Source organism: Sander vitreus, chromosome 22 (genome assembly GCF_031162955.1).
Source record: "Sander vitreus isolate 19-12246 chromosome 22, sanVit1, whole genome shotgun sequence".
Lineage (NCBI taxonomy): Eukaryota > Metazoa > Chordata > Actinopteri > Perciformes > Percidae > Sander > Sander vitreus.
In genome coordinates, this window is record NC_135876.1 from 23,089,063 (window position 1) to 23,110,347 (window position 21,285).

Here is a 21,285-nt window from a genome sequence, read left to right on the forward strand (position 1 = left end):
AATATAAATCCCCACTGCTTACTGGCTTATAGTCAAGGTAGTCACTAAGGCCATCCACAGATATGTGCCACATGTATGTTTAACATTACATGATTTATAAAATCATGCCAACAATTATTAGGCTTTTGAATCGCTTAGTATTCTATGCAAAAAACAAATGTATAAAGGCTTTAGGCCGCCCTACAAGTTATTTTAGGCCCAGTTTTGTTTGCATCTTAATTCTATACAATACAGTGTATGTAGTAGGGGGTCCCTTCTCCATCTCTCTTTCAGATAAGGGGACCTTGACTTGAAGACCCCTGGTCTACAGTAAAATTGCTGAAATAAGAATGTTGCTTGAAGGTCTCATATTGTAAAAAGTGATGTCCATGCCTTAGTCCTTAGTCTCTTATTGCCAGACCTTCCTCCACAGCGCTGCGGAGGAGGGTCTGGCTAGTCCACACAGCATTCCAGGATAAAAGAAAAATGTGCTCTGGTTTATTGGCATTTCTCTAAACCAATCACAATTGTCTTGGGCGGCTTGCCGGATGGCACCCTGGTGCCTCTGCAAAACAGCCTCGGGAAGGAACTTGTTTCGGTGGAACATGGTGTACGTTCAAAAGTTGTTTTAGTCGTGCAACAGAAAACTCAGATTGGACAGATAGTCTAGCTAGCTGTCTGGATTTACCCTGCAGAGATCTGAGGAGCAGTTAACCATAGTCCTCAGAAATCCACCGGAGGTTAGAACGCCAACACAAAGAAAGCAGAAGGTGACGGACATCCGGCCGAAATGTGGGACATCCGGCGGAATTTCCGGCAGCACCTGAACAATCCTGCAAGTGGAACATCGTGGACATAGACTAGCTGATCCTCAGATCTCTGCAGGGTAAATCCAGACAGCCAGCTAGACTACCTGTCGAAACTGAGTTTTCTGTTGCACGACTAAAACAACCTTGGAACCTTTGTAGGTTTGGCAATGCGAGACTACCTGGGAGGAACAGAGGTGTTTTGCTGCAGCAAAGCTGGCTGCAATTGGTCCCTGGAGAGCGTTAATTACCTCCCTGACACTATATCAATCAATATTTGAGGAGAAAAAAGGTTCCTAAGGGTAAACAAAGAGAGTCTGCTTTCCACTGAGTTCACTCAACCATGAAATATGGGACTACGATAAATAAAGCTGCAAGGAATAAGATTCTTTTTATCCTCTAGTGGAGTCCATTTCTTTATTTAAAAAAAGGAAAATATTTAAGAGGTTATCTGTGTTTTTCAAGCAGTAAATGTCAAATATTTCTCGACAAATGTCCATTTGTGTTAAAGTTGAAAAAGATCCATTATCAAGCCAAATGAAATAAAGACCGCTGGAGTCCATGTTGTTCAGATTCAGAGCGTTTGCTTTAATAGTTCACCAAAAACAACTGCCGTTTGCGTCGTCGGCCGTCGTTCGACCCGACACAAAACAGGAAACTACAACAGGAAGTTCACGGCATTTTTACAAACACATGGGCACTGAAATGACAAGCCTTTCCTTCTACGCTTCTCTAGTCGTCACTCTTTAAGTCGCTGTAAGAACGTTGTACAGGGCAGCATTTGATTTTAAGAAAAGAAGATGATTACAGAGCACAGAAAGGAGATTCAGAGGCGTGTTATTCTCTCAAATTACAGGGAAATTACATATGAAAAGGTTTTATTATGACAGGCACATACCTTTATGTTAAAGATCAGGCAATTTAAGAATATTCTGTGTTAACCTTAGTAATCTTTTACTGGAGGTTTCATTTAACAGGAAAAAAAAATTAATTATAAAAAGCTATGCAGCCAAAAGCCAAAGTGCATGTCCTTGGTTTTGCGCATGGCAGCATTTTACACTGATGAGATTTTATCACCTTCAGATCAATATTCTCATACATCGGCAGCGTACAGACACCATAAGGGTAAAAAGAAATGAGGTGCATTTGTTTCTACATCCCCCCCGTTACATCACATGCCTCTTTCATGATGGATTGGCAGAGGGAAAGGACTAAAGACAGGTTCATTTATCATGAATGAAGTAAACCCACTGTGTGGATAATCACCCAGAGCACGTTAGTGCTGTTAATACTGGTTTGTATTTCATGCAAAACAATCTCCAATTTAGTCGTTTTCGGCTGTCCTTCCTACATTTAAAATCTTTACGAAATGTCTGAAGCAAAAACAACTGCACTTTTCTTTCTTGTTTTAATTTAAATGATGACAATGACCCAGTGATTTGAGGATGATCGCTGTGGAAGTGGGTTGTATGAGACATCTTGTGAATAGCCAATATTAATGCTTTTTTTTGTGTTGGAAATCTCCTAGCAACCACATCTGGTGCGGTCACGGGGGGTCAGTTGGAAATATGGCTGTGAGAAAAACACGGCAAAATAACGAGAAAAAAAAAGAAGGGGAGGTTTGTTGTGGTGTGAACTTAGGTCCAATTGTGCACTAATTTCAGATTCAGCAGGATCATTTCTTAATGCAAAAAAAGTGGTTCAAACAAGAGTGATGACTAAATGAATAGTTATGAAGCCAATAAGTGAATATTTGCCTAACAGACCTGATAATGCTTTGTGCCAAAGTGATACAATTCCAGTCTAAAGCTGTACAAACATGAGCTAAGGACCCCCAAAAATGGCTGCACAGATGGGAGAATCAAAGCTTTAGTGCGTAGTTTCTGTCTCCCCCGTGAGGAATTCCAAGTAATGATAACAATCCTGTCGGTGCATCCACATGACATAAGCCTTCTGTGATCGCGCACAACCCCCACCCTTCCTCCACGCAGTTGCTCCTAATAGTGCGTTCCATTTGTATTCGGAACTCGAGGTCAAAGTCGGAAACACGCCCCCTGACCTCGGATTTACGAGCTTGGAACTCAGGCAACCACTGAGTACCCCGAGCTAAAAATCCAACATGGCTGCATCAACAGTTGTGAAAGCTGTAGTAACACACAGTTATAAGCACTTCTGTGTTATTTGTGTCTCGCTAAATCATACACGCAGCGCTGCCATATTCTATCTGTGGACATGTTGCTACGCTGTTCGTATGCACAAAAAATATCGTAATGCGTTGTTTTAAACTGAAATAGCTAACCTGGCTAGAGCTAAAGAAAACTCGGGTGTGACGTCATTCCCAGCTTCGGCTTCCAAGTTCTGATGTAAATGGAACGCACTATTAGCCAAGGAGGACATGGAGGATTAAAAAAAACAGAATGACTCTTCAGAAGAGGTAATTATCTTCACACGAGTTTCTGCACACGAAAGTCGCCGGACGACACAATTTTCAAAACATAGCCATTGTGAGAAATCCAGAGAGAGTTGTGTGGAGCTGATAGTCTTAATTAGCTTTGTAGCAACTCATCTGGCAATCGCTTGAATGTAACGGACGTTCATTAATATCAAAAAGTTATGCACTAAAGCTTTAAAAGGCCTGGTTCATCCACATTACTAAGAAGCATATCTTTGCACTTACTGCACTTATTTAGTGGTATCTCGCCATGTAGATAGTGCTGGTTTGATTTGTCCATGTTTTGAGATGTCTGTCGATAACAGACATATTGAGTTTCAACACAATTCGAAAGCAACAACCCTTTCTAGAAAGTGAGTCTCTATTACTTTGAATAAAATCAATAGAGACCACAGTGAACAGTTGAAATGTGTCAGGGGTTTTGGGGACTGTGTCTGGAGAGATATAGAGTTACTGTTGACTTTTTCACTGTTTTAAGCATCAACATTTAAATCCCATTTGCCTCCATTGTGGTGGTGGCAGATATCTCAAAACCTCAACAGATAACAAATGTGTGATGTACTTGTGAGTGTTATAGCCCATGATGATGAACAGTAAAGACTGTGTCTAATCCGGGATACTTTCATTGTTTCTTCTTCTTCTTCTTCTATTTGATTCAGTTCCCCCCAACGGAAATGCTTAAAGAATCGTAACAGTGAATTCCAGCAGGACTATCATACTAAAATCAAAGATTCCTTAATACTACTTTTTAACAGGGCATGGTTTATTTTAGGAAATACCCTTCATTATTAATGCTTGATAAATCATTAAACGCTTCATAAAAACACACAAATGGCAATTGGCGCAGTCTGTTGACTATTGGTGATTTAAAGTGTTTGATAAGAAAACATGGTGGAGAAGAAGATACACCAGCCGAACACATTTTTCAGAAAATAAAAGTTCTTCCTATAAATGGTTCATTACTGATTTATAAAGCATTATTTACAAGCTATAAACCCAGTATTAAGTATGTCACATAGCCTTCATCAAGATTCCCCCAAAAATGATTCAGTTCAGAGTTATCTCGGGCCACGGCAGAAAACCACTTCAACCTCAAGTGCTGAGACATTAACAAGTTTTCTAGAGCCGACAGAGCGCCAAGTGTTCGGAGCTAAAAATATTTCAACTTTCAGCTAAGCAGCGCCGCACTTCAAAAGGACTTTCAGAATAGTCTCATAGCAACAGGAGCCCAAACACCTTCATAACTGAATATTCCTGGGCAGGAAGCCTTGAGCTGCCAAATGGCTGAAGTATGTTTATGATTTAATCCAAGTGTGATTTAAATGTCCAAACGCTGAGAAGAGACAGAAGAAAACTCAGACATTGCTTTGTTGAAATCATGCTGATATCAGATGCCAAATCAAAATAAATTGAAATCAAAGACAAGTTGCTAATTTTTAAAGAAAAAGGTCTCTCTTTTCTGTTGAGTAGAAGGAGTATGGTGGTAAAATCATGTTGATATGGGGATTTTAAAATAGATTTAGTTTCAACAAAGCCTGTCAGCTTTAGCTGTATTAAACAAGTGATTACATGTGTGTGTATATATATAGAGATAACATTTTGGTACAGTATATAATTATTTTATACTAAATACCAAAAATACTAATCACTTTCTTTCCTGTTGTGTCACTGGTGTGTCATGAGTGCCCTGAAGTGTACTGAATATCATGTTTGTTTCTTTTAGAAATACAGAGAGAGAGAGAGAGAGAGAGAGAGAGAGAGAGCTCCCTAATCTCAAATCTTAATACTAACCAAGTAAAGCGTGTCAACAAAAGATAGTTATCAGAAAAAGACAAGGAAATTACAATCATTCTGTACATGACGAGGCTGCTGTACAAAAGAGTTCACCCTGTTTGTGTGTGCTATACACTCCATTGCTTTAAAGATACAGTAAACAGAAATTGCTTGCCTCAAGATATAAAAAGTGTAAATGAAAGAGAAGCATCCATCTCTGCGGATGCGAGAGATATTCAAAAGCAGATAAATCGATACCGCCGTCGTTAACTGGAACACTGCAGCACCCGCCCATTCCTGACCCGTTACTGACCCATTACTCACGGACATAAACACACACCATAGCACTGCTGAGCCCATATCCATCGTTTTTTCTAAATTAAGGAAGGTATTAAGATGAAGGGAGTTGATGTTGCGTGGGCTGCCGGTGAAGGCCTGGTCAAAGCCGGAGAGTCCGTCTTTAGAGGACGATGTTTGTCTGCAGGTCAGGGTGAAAAGTAGATGGACAGTTAACTAATCAATGAAAGATAACACACTTAGCATCCGTGGGAAAACATACTGCAAAACAGAGAGAAGTTGAGCACTTTTTTCCATTACATTTATTTGAAGAAATTGTTTGACATTACGCTTATATTGGCTTTCTTGCCAGGTGATTGGTACCATTCTCATGTAGGCTACAGAGCTATGGCCAGGAGAAGATTAGCTTCAGATTAGCTTAGTATAAAGACTGGAAGCAGGGGCAATCACCTACACACACAGCTAAAGCTCACAAATCATTGTTATACGTTTTATCTTGTTGGTTTAAACTGTACTTAAACATTTAAAACGTTAAGTTGTAGTATTATGGAGAGCTGCATGTTCACTTAGCATGTAGCATATACCTGTAAAACCACCTAAAAGCAGGGAGAAACAGTTGGCCTGCCTCTTTTTAAAGTTAAAAAACCTTCACAGCTAAAGCTCACAGATCACTGTAACATGTTTTATTTTGTTTGTTTAAACTGTATACAAATTTAAAGCTTAGGTTTGCTCATGTACCATGTAACTGCAACTCTCAACACAGCTAGCTAGCTAGCTAGGGGAAACAGCTAGCCTTGCGCTCTTCGAAGTACAGAAACACGCCTACAAATAAAGGCTGCTAAAGCTCACAAATGACTGTAACATGTTTTATTTTGTTTGTTATACTATACAAAAAAAATAGGTTGTGGTTTTATAGCGAGTTATGTGCTGTAACTCATGTAGCATGTAGCACTTAGCACAACATTACATTTCTGTTTGTGTACAGATTAAACAACTGAGATACAACATGTTAATTAATAATAAATAAAGTGAGCCAGGCTAACTGTTCCCCCTGTTCCAGTTCTTGATAAGCTAGGCTAATCGCCTCCTGGCTGTTGAGCCGTGGGTAGCACACAGACAGTGTGGAGTGGTATCGATCTATCGCTTGGACGGACAGAATGTAAATAAGTGTGTTTCCCAAAATGTCAAACTATTCCTTTTTTTTAAAATTTCTTCAGTTCTAAATACAGTGTGTTAAGCAATGTCTTTGTTTATCAGATAGCCTGTACATTTTCAGCAGCTAGCATCCTACTAAAGGCTGTACAAATTGTTTCTCACCACATTCAAAACAGGACAGTAACTAGTGATCATTTTAATTAACAGCCAATCAATTTGAGACCTAATAAAGCAATTCACTTCTACCTGTGTTTTAAATTTAGACCTGTAATATGCTGGCATGAATGAACAATGCAATCCAGGTTTTGTTTTTCTTTTACAACAATCCCTTTACTAACTACACAGAGCCATTATAGCAACAGTTCGTTCTGAACATGAACAGGTTGTATGAAAGGAGAAAAAAAGCTGTGTTGATTTTGAGTTTCCCAGATGATTCAGATGGGGCCAGACGTTCATCCTGCACAGTTAATTCCTGCAGCATCAGAGGACGGAGAGCAGCCAAGTCCGAACTCTTTGTACTGCAGCACCAGCTGGAGACACCGCACTTGGAACCTATACTCAGCTAAACAACACTATGATATTGGATGCACTTCTACAAACCACAGACTAAACAGGCAATCCAACAGCCGCGAGTGTGAGTGAGTGTCAGATCGGCCCCTAGCCAAAAACATATCAGCTGGCCAAAAACCTATTAGCTGGCCAAAAACTTTTCTGGAGTAATTCCCAAAATGGAAGGACAGAAAAAGGACGGGAGTTTCAGTTTCAGTTTCAATTAAGGTTTGTATCTGTATTTCCATTTTAAATTTTAGTCTCCCAAATAAAGAAAATTGGACACAATTGCAGACTGTTCGTGGATCTTCTCCCTGCCCTCTTCTTCATCTGTTTCTCCTACATTGCTCTGTAGTTTCCTTGGATGCCCATGATGTGAGTTTAGTCCCCTCTCCTCAGCAGAGTCCCGTCCTGAGGAGAGGCAGGGGGGGGTCCGCGGCAGTCCGAGGTGCCTCCCCCCGCCCTCAGCCGCAGGAGATGACAGTGAAACGTTTGGAGATGCAGGACATGTTGTGCAGCACGATGCCCAGGAGGAAGAGCAGCACGCACGCCACCAGGATCACTGTGCAAACGCCGGACCACGTGGAGCCCTTCCCTCCTCCCACCGGGCCAGTAACTCTCCTCTCGCCCTCGCCTCCTTCCAGCCCCACCCCCACACCCTCCAGACCCATAGCCAAGCCCAGAGGCTGCTGCTCAGGCACGGTCACCACCGTCACCCCCTTCTGCTGGCCGCCGGGCAGGAAGCGGCATCCCAGCTCCCCCGGCAGGCCTAACGCCCGCTCCTTGGCGATGGGCAGTGGCAGCATGTAGCAGCCGTTGCTGGGGAGGCGGATGAAGACAGGCGTGTGCTCAGAGGCGTGAGGGATGGCGATGACAGTGATGATGTCCGGGTCATCCGGGAGCTGGGAGACGGACAGGCCCGGCGGGAGCTTGGTGACGCCACGGCACCAGGGGCAACGAATCTCCTTCTGGCTGCTGCGCATCTGGGTTAAACACACCGAGCAGCACGTGTGTCTGCAATCCAGGAGTTTGGGCCGCCGGCGAGGGCTGTAGTAGTTGAAGCAGATCTGGCACTCCAGAATGGAATCTTGAGAAAGAGTCTCCATTTTTTTTTAAAGATAGGTAGGTGGTCCCTAATTATATTTACTGGCAGACAACAGCAGTTATTTAAGACGAGGTGCGTCAAAGGGTCTCGTAGAAAGGATGCACAACTCCAAGTGAAGTTAAGACAGCACGCCGTCCACCAACATCCACGACTTCACAGTGATGTCACAGCTCTTTGGTGGCAACATGTTCATCCATCTGCAACAGAACAGAAGAGAAATCATTGGTGAGACAATGATGGCAGCAACAGTGAAAGCTGTGGAGAGTACTTTGGTACTTATTAACAAAAATGTTCTCTGGACATTAATATTTTATACACTTTTTCTACATTATTACTCTCTACACCTACAATCATAACCCTCAGCACTAACTGTACATGCATAACTTTAACCACTACCCCAAAGTTACATTTCCTAATCCTTAAAATCAACCCACCAAAAACTGTCCCCACCCCCCGTCCTCAAACTGTCAAGGACAGAAAAACAAGTACAAGAGTTACACAAAAGTGCATGTTTAAACTAAATGTAGCCGGGTGGTGAATTTGTTGTAACAACAACCCCATCACATGTATTTGTGGTTTGTTTCAGTATGTATTTTGTGTTCTAAAAATGAAAGAAATGTGCATATGTTTGTTTGTTTGCTGGCAGAAGGTACATTTTAGTTAGCTATTCCAGCCAAGAGTTGCACGGTGCCTCTTGGTCGCTTCGGGCCGATCAGGGAAACAGCACTGTGGAGAATGCTGAGTGCATCGTGTGAAATAAATAGGTAAATATTGCATAACTGGTTAAAAAACATGTATGTACAAAAGGTTAAAATGATATCTGTGTTCATCTTTTAACTGGATGGTATGTTATAGATGAGATTGACTTTGGATGGATGTCAATGGATTTCATGTGTAGCGGCCGACAGTGTTTCCATGTGTTAGCAAGGTATTGTTAGCATGCATAAAGCCTCACCTATGCTATTTTATGTGGTTATTGGTAAAGTACAACAACTGTTTGTGTTTTTTATTGTATTTAGACATGAGTGACAAGTGTGTGAAGTTGTGCGTTCCCTGGTGAAGCCCGTTTTTCTTCAGAGTCTGTATTCTGTGAAATGTAAGTGGTTTCTAAGTCAAACTATACATTTAAGAAGCAACTGGAGTTTATTGTGAAGGTATATTGATATTGTTTTATTTTGTTTTCTATGTTAGTTTTTTAAGCCCACTGCCGTATGTTTTGAATAATTTTGTTTTAATAACTTTTTGGTCTTTCTGTCAAATTGAAAGTACTGCCAATATTACAGAAATAAACGAACCCCAACGAAGTTATTGTGTTCTGTGTGGGTCTAAGTTCAGCAGGCTACATAAATCTGAAGGGACCGTGGAGAAAATGTGATTCTACATTTGTGCGTGTGAACATATCAGTTGTACACATGAATAAATCAGGGCTTGGCAGCCTCCCCAGCATTTAAAAATATTCCGAAGAATGCATGATTTGTATTTAAAGAGCTGAAACTTGCAAACATGTCGGCCCTTTACGACTTGTAACTGTTGCCAAACAGATTACTGATCTCACAAGATCAAGATACAACCCTGATTGAGGGAGATGCTGCAGTCCAACAATACATTATAAAGGATAGACTGATTATGTACAGCACACATCGTACGTATCAGCTGCCAGCTGACTGCAGTAGGGGCCAGTTCATTAGGCCCCTTGCCTCAGTATCTGTGTTAAGTATGGCTAATTCTTATAACGGTCTCCTTCAGGCCACAGACTCCATAAACAATTTCTTCCTCCTCTTACTCCTCTTGCATAAATCACATCTACCGTGTTAATCCATGCGGGAGCCGTGATAGTTTTCTCTTACAGATGATTAAACCCTGTCAAAATAGCACCAAGGAAACAATGAATACTAAACAGGGTCCTGCCGACTTTGCCTTTTATTTTTTTGCCCAAATAGTCAAGTGTGAAAACTGCTGAGGACGGAAGATGACTAGATTTTTCTCTTTTTCCTTTCGCTGCCATCTTAACAGAGCTGCCTACGGGCACGACTGTGGGTAGACAGCTAGAGTGAACAGTGAGACAGATGGAGGGTGAGAGATGGAGAGAAAAGTGGTGATAGAAATGGAAAAAAAAGGTGACCACTGATTGCCCTGCAAAACCGTACATCTCAGTCCTTTATCAAAAACAACATCTCAGGCAATTAAACTTGTCATGGCGCCCTGTGGGGATACGGACGCGGCAACGACAGAAAAAGAGTGTGCTCACACCAGGCATGCTCGGAGCAGTTTATTCAGTCTGGAGGCCTTTAGTTTAGTTCATTTGGGCGAGAGAGGACAATCACATTCAACCTTGGGCGGTGGTAAATGCCTGCAACAGGACAAGGATTTGATAGCATTTTATCGAACTGAAATCCCACATAGAATTTGCTTATCAAAACCCAAATCCTTTTGAAAGCGGTTCATTGATTGACGCATCAATATCTAGCTGCTGAATGTTAGTGCAGCAGACTAAACAAAGTAGACAAGATGCCCTTGGCCGTAGCAACGTCCTCCAGCTCTTCCTGGGGAAAAATAAGACATTCCTAGGCCACATGGACTATATAATCCCTCCTGCATGTTTTAGGTCTGCCCTGGGCTTCCTCCAGGTTGCCCTGATCAGAACACTTCCTTGGTAGGCATCCAAGAGGCATCCTGATGAGAAGGCTGAGTCAACTCTTTTAAAGAAACAAGCAGCAGTTTCACTCTAAAATCTTTCGAAACCATTACGGATTCTACTTAGGTTTAGCTTTTAGGGATGCACCTTTCCGCTCTTACAGATACTGACTGTATTTAGTGGTTTGAGTTTGGGCCAGGCGTGACCAATCCACATTGAATACAGGTTTGTCATCAAAATGCAGAGCTATCAGTTGATACATTCATTAAGTCAAGATGGTCCGCTGGCTCAGTTTTAGCACTTTGACTTGCATAAAAATGATCCCAATGAGTTCCAAGCAGTTTAGTACAGAGATTTTGAATTTAGGAAAAAAAAGAACCACACTGAACATAAAGAGAATTGAGAATTGGATTGCATTCTTACTTATCTACATGTTCAAATCAATGCAACTTTTCCATGAAAGCAGGACAGTGGGTGGCAATACCTTAAAGAAGGAAGATTATATTTTATTTGCTATTTAGCTCAGTGGCTACCTGAATGTTTTGTGCATAGCTTAATGAATCCAGACCTTTCAATATATCCAGTTACAGTTCTCCAAAATTGAAACAAAATGTAACCCAATCTAATTGTAAACCAAGCCAAGTTTGTTGTGTCCAGTTAGCAGTAAGACTACAGAAAGTGACCTAAGAATGCAAAGACAAGTCAACCTATCTGGGGTCGTCAGCATCACCCGCTTCAGCCCTCACGTACGTCTCCTTCCTTTGCCCTCCCGCCAGCCTTCCCCCCCGGGCAAAACACTCCCTCTCCAGCTGGGTCCGGAGGCCAGACCCTTCGCTCCTCGGGCCCCCTCAATCTGCACTCCCCCTGCTGACCTAGTTTCTCCACACCGTTACTGAGTCAAAGTCGAGGAAAAAGTGCCGAAAAATCCTGACAGGTTTTATGGAGAAGTGAAGAGAGAGGAATACGAGCACACAGGAGAGGGAAGCCGAGAAAGAGAGCTGCCCTTGAGGGGTCGAGACAGCCCAGGGTATTACTGAATCATTTTCCCAAAGATAAGGATTAGCTTTGATCTGACATAAATGCTTTGTGGCTCAATATTCCCATACACCCAGTCGCTCTCTCTCTTGCCTTCCTTCTTCCCTTCTCACTAAAAAGCTTTTCCTCTTCTGCTTTAAATTCTTCATACTTTTGACCGGGTAATAGCTTTCCCTTTTTCCCCCCTCAATCTTTTCCTTTCCACATCTACCTTTCCACTCATTTTCTACATGGCAAGGACTAGAATCAAGCAGCACAATAAATACAACGAAATACCGAAACAGTGATATTAGCCACAGCAATTCACCCAAGTTACTTTTGTACTATTCAAAATCCAAAGCCCAGGAATTGAGTCGTCCGTCGAGACGATTATTGATTTCACTCAAAATGAGCAATATTTAAGTGTTGCAGCTCTATTCAGCCGAAAAAACATCAGAATCATAAGGCTGTCACATCTGAGAACCTTATTTACAGTTTTCGTTTCACTGCTGCTCTCAACGTCAACTCTCCACAGCCCTGATGACACAGTAGTCACTCAGGATGGACAAGATGTGTCTAAGGTAACGATGAAAACACAGCCATCCAGTGTCAATTTTTCTCCGAACCTGAAGAAAATAACACGTCGGCTCTTGAGGAACTCCAGGAGCGACCACGGCTGCAACTTAACAACAATATGATTTATCGGTTCAACTGAGCTGTAACCAGGGCAAACTGGCTTTTCAGCGAATGCTCAGTTTGTGACCCATTTTCTATCACACCTACATAGAAACACAAAAAAAAAGGCCCTGGTGCAGCTTTAAACAACAATGATTCTCAACTGGAAGACAAATCAGGACACAAATCACTGGAAAGTTTAGCATTTGACTGAGCCTCTCTATATGGCCTATTTCTGTAAAAGCGTGACTTCTCTTTAATAATTCGGAGTGTTTTTGTGGCGTCATCAGGGGAACAGGGAAGGACGTATGACTTAGTAATGATGCAGAGTGACCGAGCAGAGGCCTCCACCACCCCGACATGCCTGTGGTCCGCTGGGAGTAACCAAACAACAAAAAACACACACACAAACTGAACAAAACACACATACGCACACACACACACACACACACACACACACACACACACACACACACACACACACACACACACTGAACAAAACACACACACACGCACGCACACACACACACACACACACACACACACACACACACACACTCCCTCAGGGCCTCCACACACAATCAGCCGAGGAGAAAGGGCACTCGTCCTAGCAGACAGAAGTTAAAAATAACCGCCACAGCCAGACGTACACACATGCACACACATATATACACACTGTACTCACACACACAGCTCCACCCAGAGCTCGATATAATAAACTACCTGGACGCAGCAGGAGGGAGGTGGGCTGTGAGCAGCATGGATGAAAAACTCGGAAATCTGCAAACCCTGAGGTGGTTTGAACCAGTGTGATGTAACTGTTCATATAATGCATGTGCATGCCGGGTCATTTTAGGACTTATGTTCACATCGAGCAGGTGCAAAGCCATTACCTGAAATGTGCAGGCTTTTTCGGATGTAGCAAACTACAAAGAGAATACTAAAAACATAAGCTAACACCCCATAACACAATACGTTGTTGTTCTTCTTTTACAGTTAAACAGATATTTTACATTTTAAACAGAATGTGGATGAAAGCTGCGGGGAAAAACCTAGCAAGTGGACCTTGAGTTAAGATTTTTTTCAAATTATCCATCTACTATAATCATAAATGACAGTAAGAGTAAATATAACATAGTTTCACTGGAAATTCACTTTTTATGAAGAATAAAGTGCAAATTTATTATCGTTATTAAATATTATTACAACGTAAAATCCAAATTAACATTGATACTGATATATCTGTGAAACGCAAATATCCTCTGATTATACAGGTGTATTTGTGTACACTGTTCAAGTATCCAAATCAAAAGTTTGTTTTAAAAGAATTATCCATATATCACATCAATATGGATATCAGTAATGATAACAATTCAGAGCATGGTGAACCACCAATGATAAATGTGGACATATATTCTTTTAGCATTTGTAATGTACATTGTTGTGAGGCTTGATATTGCACACAAATTGCCAATGTGAATTCATTTGGATGCAGCCTCCTACAGTATTTGCTCATAATAATAAATCATCCCAAAAAATTGTTGGAGTGACACAAATTGGTCCTTGGCCCATGGCCGAACAGTCAACTAAATTTCATTGAAATCTGTTGGCAAGCTTTTCAGATATCTTTAACAACCAAACACACAAACAAATTAAAAATAAATAAAAAAGGACTCTATGTGGCTCTGTGGCAGCAGTAACAATCACGTCTGGACAGATGCCCATATTCACCCGTTTCTTCATGAGATTTTAACAGATATCAGAGTCCATCAAAATGTAAAGCCGCCGCTCAACTCTTCTCCAATACACCAAATAATTCAGAATGCTAGCTTTCCTTCATCAGATATTAAAACACCAGAGAGCCAGGAGCAGACACATTTCCTATCACTTTCAAATCAGCCGGAAACAATGAAACTGAACACACTCCATTTGGAGTCTGTCCATGTGATTTGTGGCCCTTTCCATTACGCGCCAATGCACATTCACTCATTTCAAAATGACAGATAAATGCATTGTGCTGGGATGCAAGTGTTCCATGTGTTGATTTTATGCTAATTGCTTGTCAGTTATGCATGCTGAAGTATGACATGAATTGCAATATCCTTGTTTTTTCCAGTAAATAAAAGCAGAGGTGGTAACAGAACTGGTAATTCATCTTGACATGTTTCAGCTATGAGATTTTAGCAGCGACATGAATAAACACGCCAAATCAAATGTGTTCTCGTCTGAGCCAGCATTTGCATACAGTCTGCGTGTTGATTTCCTCACCCACACATTTTGGATGGGAGTCAACATTTCTTCCAGAGTACAATTAACAGCTAAAGTAGTCATGCAGTAGCGGCTGAGGCTAAAGGGCAACAGCGGATGCTTTTTATGCTCCACAGTCCGCCTGTGCCTGTTAATCCAGAATTCATCAATTAACTTAACACTGCAGCCCATTTTTCATATACGTTTCATATAACTGCACAGGCGAGAAGGACGGAGAACAGTCAGTCCTTGACTAAGGTTACAGCATATAGGCTAGTATGGATATGGGTTAGAAAAATAAGCTAGTGTGCTGATCCTTTCTTCTTCAAAAGGGCTGTGTGAGGATAATGTCTTGGCTTTTAAGGTTAAGACTGAGTTCAATTTAGGTAAATATAGGAATTTGGCATATAGTTGTGGTTAGGGTATAAGGAAAGCAAGAGAAATATTAATTTGAATGGAGATATCACCAATGTAAATCCACATGAATCCTTCACTTTGTGTTCAACTTTGGTAGACTTTTTGACATGCAAATACATGTCTAGAAACTAACAGTTTCCAAAATGGAGGAAGCTAGCTAGCTTAGCTGTGTTGCACCATCCACTTTTATTTAACCTCCTTTGTTGGAGTATAAACTTCTCCACACAAAGAGGCCTGGTTTACAAATATGTCTTCATGCATAGCCTAAAAAACTAGCTTGAAATGATTTTCCAGTTACTGAGAGTTAGAAAGCTAGCATGACTATGCTTGCATATTTTCTGCTGGTTAGTGCGTTAGCCGTTAGCTTATCAATTATCCCCACGAGTGGTCATTACAGGTAGCCTGACAACCCAGACCCACATCAAGATGTTGGGTCTGGCAGGGCTCAATCCGAGGGGCGGGATAAACGGTTGTCTTTCAAATTCCCTCTACACGCAATAGGATAGCGCTACAACCAACCAGAGCAACGCTAGTTGATAGATTAAACTTTTGGCGTATCCGGTCGGCAAAACTCTGAATACATCTTCCTTTTTTAAAGAATTATTTCAGTGCCGTTCTTTGTTCTTTTCTCAAAGAAAAGCTTAACTCCAAGTCTTTCAGAGTCGCGGCCAAAGCCGATTCGAAAGACTGCTGTTCGCCAGCAGCAGCAGCCATCTTCTTTGTTTTCAAGTAGCGGGGAATTCACGCGGCACCGTCGCAACTCTGCCGTCATTATGTTAAGAGGGTTAGAGTAGGGTTAGGGTTAGGTTTTTTTTTAAGAGTTTGGTTTTTCTAGCTCGCAAGCCAACGGAGAGTTGCTAGACGACCCTGGCTACATTACAGGACCAAACTACTAGAACCACATATTTCAAAGACACACGGAGACATTTGTTTTTAGTTGTTGCGGTAGCGAGCTGCACAGAGCCCTGACCTCAACTCCATCCAACACCTTAGGGATGAACAGGAATGCCGACTGTGAGTCAGACCTGATCACCCAACATCAGTGTTGAACCTCAGTAATGCTCTTGTTGCCGAATGGGAGTAAACCCCTGCAGTCTGGGAATCCAACATCTGGAGTGGAGGCTGTTATTGAGGCAGATTAATGCTCATGGTTTATCACTATCACTGTGTTCATAAAATTGAGTGATCATTGTATATTGTTGTGTTGAAATGTTCTTGTCTATGCACCACCACCACTAAGTATGACGTGTGATGGATTGTGTGTGTGTGTGTGTGTGTGTGTGTGTGTCAGCACAGATGGAGCCCCTGATAAGCGGCCTGTGCAGCCAACCACTGCAGGACACATTATGGCAATTTCCAGCTTGAGGAGCCAGTGAGCATCAGAGCCTGCAGAGGGCTGCTGAATGAGCTCGGCCCACACAGATCTGCCCGAGCGTGACACCACTCCCTGCACTGCTGGGACGCCGGCCAACCGGAGGTGGTGGAGGACAGTGGTGTTCGACCAGTACATCTCCCCAGGTATTTGGTTTCATTCTATAAAGCCAATATTTGACTACAGAAGACCTTTTCCACAGTTAACCAACAAAGTCACCCGGGAAAATAGAATGGAGAGGCAGTGCTGATTGAATTACCTCTCTGGTCAGAGTGTCCTCAAACACAGACAACACACAGACTTTTACCAAAACGTATCACATTGAATGCAGAGTAAGATTTACTTATTTACAAAATTTGTTTGTAAGATTTTACCTTATTGAACTGACCCTGTTTAGACTGTAAGTTGTGTTAAGGCAACATTAAACACCAATGCAAGTGATAAGTTGTGCTTATTTTGTTAAGAGCCAGGTAAAAATTATGCAACCTCTGTCCCCCCAGCCAGATCAAGATGCTTGGGAACAAAATGCAGCAAGCTCTAATTGATTTGTGCCGGGTCCAGGCTGCACGGCCAGTGGCACTCATGACTCTTTCCAGGACAAGCCGGGGCCCTGTGCACCAAAAGCTTCCTTAATTTCTGTTGGTGAATCCACTAATAAACAAGAAGCACTCACTAGGGCTAGTTGTTTGGTCTTTAAAATTTCAGAAAAATGTGGATCAGTGTTTCCCAAAGCCCAAGATGACGTCCTCTGTTGTTTTGTCCACAACTCAAAGATGTTCAGTTTACTGTCCCAGAGGAGTGAAGAAACTAGAAAATGTTCACATTTAAGAAGCTGCATGGAATCAGTGAATATTTCCTTTTTTCCATTAAAAATGACTCAGATTATCAAAATAGTTGGCGATTAATGTAATAGTTGACAACTAATCGATTTATCGGTTAATCTTTGCAGCTCTAGCACTCACTTTAATTCTAATAAAGTTCTATCATTTAAAAAAAAAAACAATGCTGAAAATTTAAATCACAATAAATGTCAGCTGTGACTTGTTTTTGGCGCGCTGTCTTGAAAATCAGAGGGATGCGAAGAAATGACAGAGGAAAGAATGCATTTATATGCAGCATTATAGCTAAATTATTCATTTATTTTAAGGTGTGCACAAAATATAACAATAGTCCTATGAATATACTGCAATGTTTTGCTTACAAATGTGTCTATATATACAGTAACTATTTTTTTGCCTATTTTACTTCTTTAAACGTTTTATATATATATATATAGGAGATTTAAATGTAAGAGTATAGTATATGTGTGTATATAACTCACATACATGTATGCATGTGATTGACGGGGTGCCAATGCTCCTACACTATCCCATTAATCCTCAGCGAGGTCACGCAGAGTCCGAAACCTCTCATCAGCCAAACAAATCGCTGGCTTCTCTGCTCTTTGATGAAAGGCATCTGCCACACGGAGAAATTGTGCAATTTTCAAAGCAGATGAAAGAGGTGAATGCTGTGATTTCTGCAGCCGGAGGCCTGATCTCCATCTACAGATTCAAATAAAGATCCTGGAGACCTGAGATAAAGGCGAGCACGGCAGCTCTGCCCAAACTTCAAACAGCACTGACACTTTTAATTAAGCTACGAGGCTGCTTACGGAAACTATGTAAATAAGGATTATTTAAAAACTATTAATAACTGCGGGACAATGGTGCTGTCAACGTCTTAAATCCATTTTGACAAAAAAAACAAAACAAAAAATCCTGAACGTTCCACCAATTTCAGAAACGACGACGACTCTCTTGAAAACATTTCATAAGTGAAAGTGCCCTTTGGAGGACTCATAACTTTAACCCGTGAGCCGTAATGTGCTTTTTCCTCTCATGCCAGAAATCATTTTGTAAGAGCAGGTCTCATTTCTTCAAATGGAGTATATCTCGCTGTGGTAGGAAATCATTTGATTCACTTATTAAATAAAAGACTTCACCACAGAGAGGGTTATAAAATGTACTGCTAAGGACAGGCCTCGGGGCTCTGTTTCTGAAAAGGCTCTAAAGAAAGAAAAAAAAAAGACATTTGAAAACCACAGACTTTTATGGAAAAGAGCGTGTGCAGTGAAATGTGTTTTTTCTCCGATGTTTGTCTGTACCTGGGTGTCTGGGTTTGTGCTTTTTAAGTCTGATAGGAGGCAGTAAATAAGAATCATTACCTGAGAAGACAGGTTTTAACATTGTGCATCTTTTTGCAGCTGTTTGAGTCTCTCCGGCACCACGCGTCGCAGCAGGCAGCGATCGCACACCGACCCCTGCTCCTCCGAGTATGAGATCATTCGCACATCAGTGAACACAGCGGGTGTGTGTGTGTGTGTGTGTGTGTGTGTGTGTGTGTGTGTGGATGTTCTGTGTGCAAGCTTGAATGTGTGTTTAGGTGTCCTGCTATGAACAGACAAAGACCTACTAGAGTTTTGAAGGAACTCAGCAGGTTAACGTTCGATGTGAAAAATAAATTAAAAAAAATAAAAATAAAATAAAAAACTTTCACTGGATGCTCAAAAATAGCCCAATTTGAAATTCATCAAACCGTCTTTTGTTCAACCTGCACCTCGACTATCTATTGCACTCACAGCCACGCTACGAGCTAACGCTTTCAAGAGTCAATTTGAACCACAGACGGGAAATTGTTGCTAGGGAGACAAACATTGTCATATAGCTGCTGTTTTGTCAAAAACCTGGCGGGAAAGACCAGAGGTGGTAGAAGTGACAAGGTGAGGGTGAGGCACATTTGTAGAGTCACCTTGTCACCCTGAACACCTTGATCTTGTCTTTCACAGGCGCTTTGATGCGTTAATTATTGGCAAACCAGGACAAATGAGACGAGCGACATCATCTACTCCACAAAGCAATCTCTTCCCCACACGCATCTGGGTTTCCAGGAGGAAAACTGAAGTTGTCAGGCGAAGAGAATCAGGAACACGCCTGAGGAAATCGAGGATAAGCCTCCCTCAAGGAATATTTGTTTTTCTATAAACTGCCTATTTTGGTGTCTTTTAACACTTTCTGACAACTTGAGTTCACTTCAAGTCTTAATTATTGAGCAATTATTTACATGTGAGCATGAGTTTTACTCCAGTAATGCGTAGAATACAGTCCAGATGTCACTTATTACTAGGGCTGCCCCCTCTTAGTAGATTAGTCGACTAATCGGTCGTTTTAGGCTTAGTCAGTTTTTATGATTTTTCATGCTGAATGACCCATTTCCAAGTTACGTATCAGCACATCTCAAAGATTTAAAGTGGAGCTTTTGCATGATACTTTGTGGAGTAACTCAGTTTTACAGATCTGTCGATTAAATCAACTAATCGATAAGTCGATAAAATGAGTGTTATGCCGACCTTACACCAAACGACTTGTCAAACATATAGATATAGATATTTTCAATATCGGAATCATATCCTGAGAGTCTTGCTAGAGACAGGCGCGCTCCCGTCGTTTCAATCGTTTGGTGTAGGGTGGTCATAAAACTCAGTCCGAGTCGGTCTTTTTCCCGTCTTGACATTCAGACAAAATCAAATGTGTTTGATATTATCATAAGTTTTAAATCTTGGTAGTGAAGTTAAATCATGTGAACAATTGTCCAAAACCAATGGATGCGCTCCCTCCAGCACCAAACAGGAAGCAGCAAACGGATAACCAATGTCTTATTGCCGCCATTCATCTGCATATACGGCAGAACACAAAAATCTGCAAACTTTCCCTCACTAGCTTGGTTACAATTTTCAAAATAAATCTAGTTGTTGTCTTGCAATGTGTGACCCTGCAAGATCCACAGTCTTTACATATTATGCAAGTCTTTAACGTTAGATGTGAGATGATTGTCTGACTAAGTCTTTTCAAAGTCTAGTCAAAGTCGTTAGTCGACAGCCCTATTTACGACTGCACTAAACTACAAATGCAGAAGAGCAGTAACTACTGAAACAGTAATGTAAAGAAGAACTCACCCAGTCAGAAGAACTCAGTCTATCTTGCTCCCATCAGTCTAAATCATATAGAAGTAGTAATAGTGTATGATCCAACAATGTGTTGACAACAGTATCCTGCCTTTGGATAAAACATGAGCCTGACAAGCTTCAGAGACAACACGTCAACGCCCACCATGAACAAATACAGCCGTGCCTGAGGCAGTAACAGAGTGCTAAAACCTGTTTTCTCTGCAGCCCAAAGCATCTCAGGGTCAGACACACCTACAGTTTGTTGTATGGGTGCGGGTTACTGTACTAGGGCTGTTGGTGGGAGAGTCGCAGTAAAACTGCAGCTCCTGTTTGAACTAATCAGGCGGTTTCCTGGATTTTGTTTGGGTTTGAATTGCCAATCCTCTCTCCCCTGACCAAATAAGCCCAAACAGACCAAACCAAACCAATAAAAACACCAGACGATGACAACCCGTTCTCACTCCCAACTCTTAAAATACTGACGCTTGGTCAGTGGCTCCCAGCGTCAGATACCGACGCAAAAATCTCCATTTAGCGTGTGTATGGAACGCACCGGGTAGAGTAGCAGCTAGACCAAGACGCTGTAAGATGACGTATTATTAAGAGCAACAACTGTAGTAAATAGTATGAAAGACCTAAAATCCGCATAAGGAGGGTGGTTGGGGTGGTGGATGGGTCAAACAACAGAGGACTTTCACCCAGGAGAACAGGTTTCGTGTCCCGTTCTTGTCCCGCGTGTCACTGAAACGTACATTTTGTAACCCCACCCTCGATCTTTTCCTAAACCTAACTGTCCTGTTCTCGTGCCGCATGTCAATTAAATT

The 21,285-nt window shown here is 41.6% G+C and overlaps 1 protein-coding gene across 2 annotated transcripts in view; it reads right to left on the minus strand.

Annotated features, from left to right (window-relative positions):
- Positions 1-2,203: 2,203 nt before the first annotated feature.
- The window catches only part of rnf152 (ring finger protein 152), a 66,705-nt gene continuing 47,623 nt past the window's right edge, over positions 2,204-21,285 (minus strand). Inside the window, exons 1-2 of one of the 2 annotated variants that reach the window (XM_078280294.1) lie at positions 20,471-20,564; positions 2,204-8,313 (exon numbers count right to left, since the gene is read on the minus strand). In XM_078280294.1, the coding sequence (XP_078136420.1) occupies positions 7,476-8,117 (642 nt within the window). In that variant the 5' untranslated portion in view covers positions 8,118-8,313; positions 20,471-20,564 and the 3' untranslated portion in view covers positions 2,204-7,475. Of the gene's footprint in view, positions 8,314-20,470; positions 20,565-21,285 lie in introns of those variants that run through there. The other variant, XM_078280293.1, reaches the window with a different exon arrangement.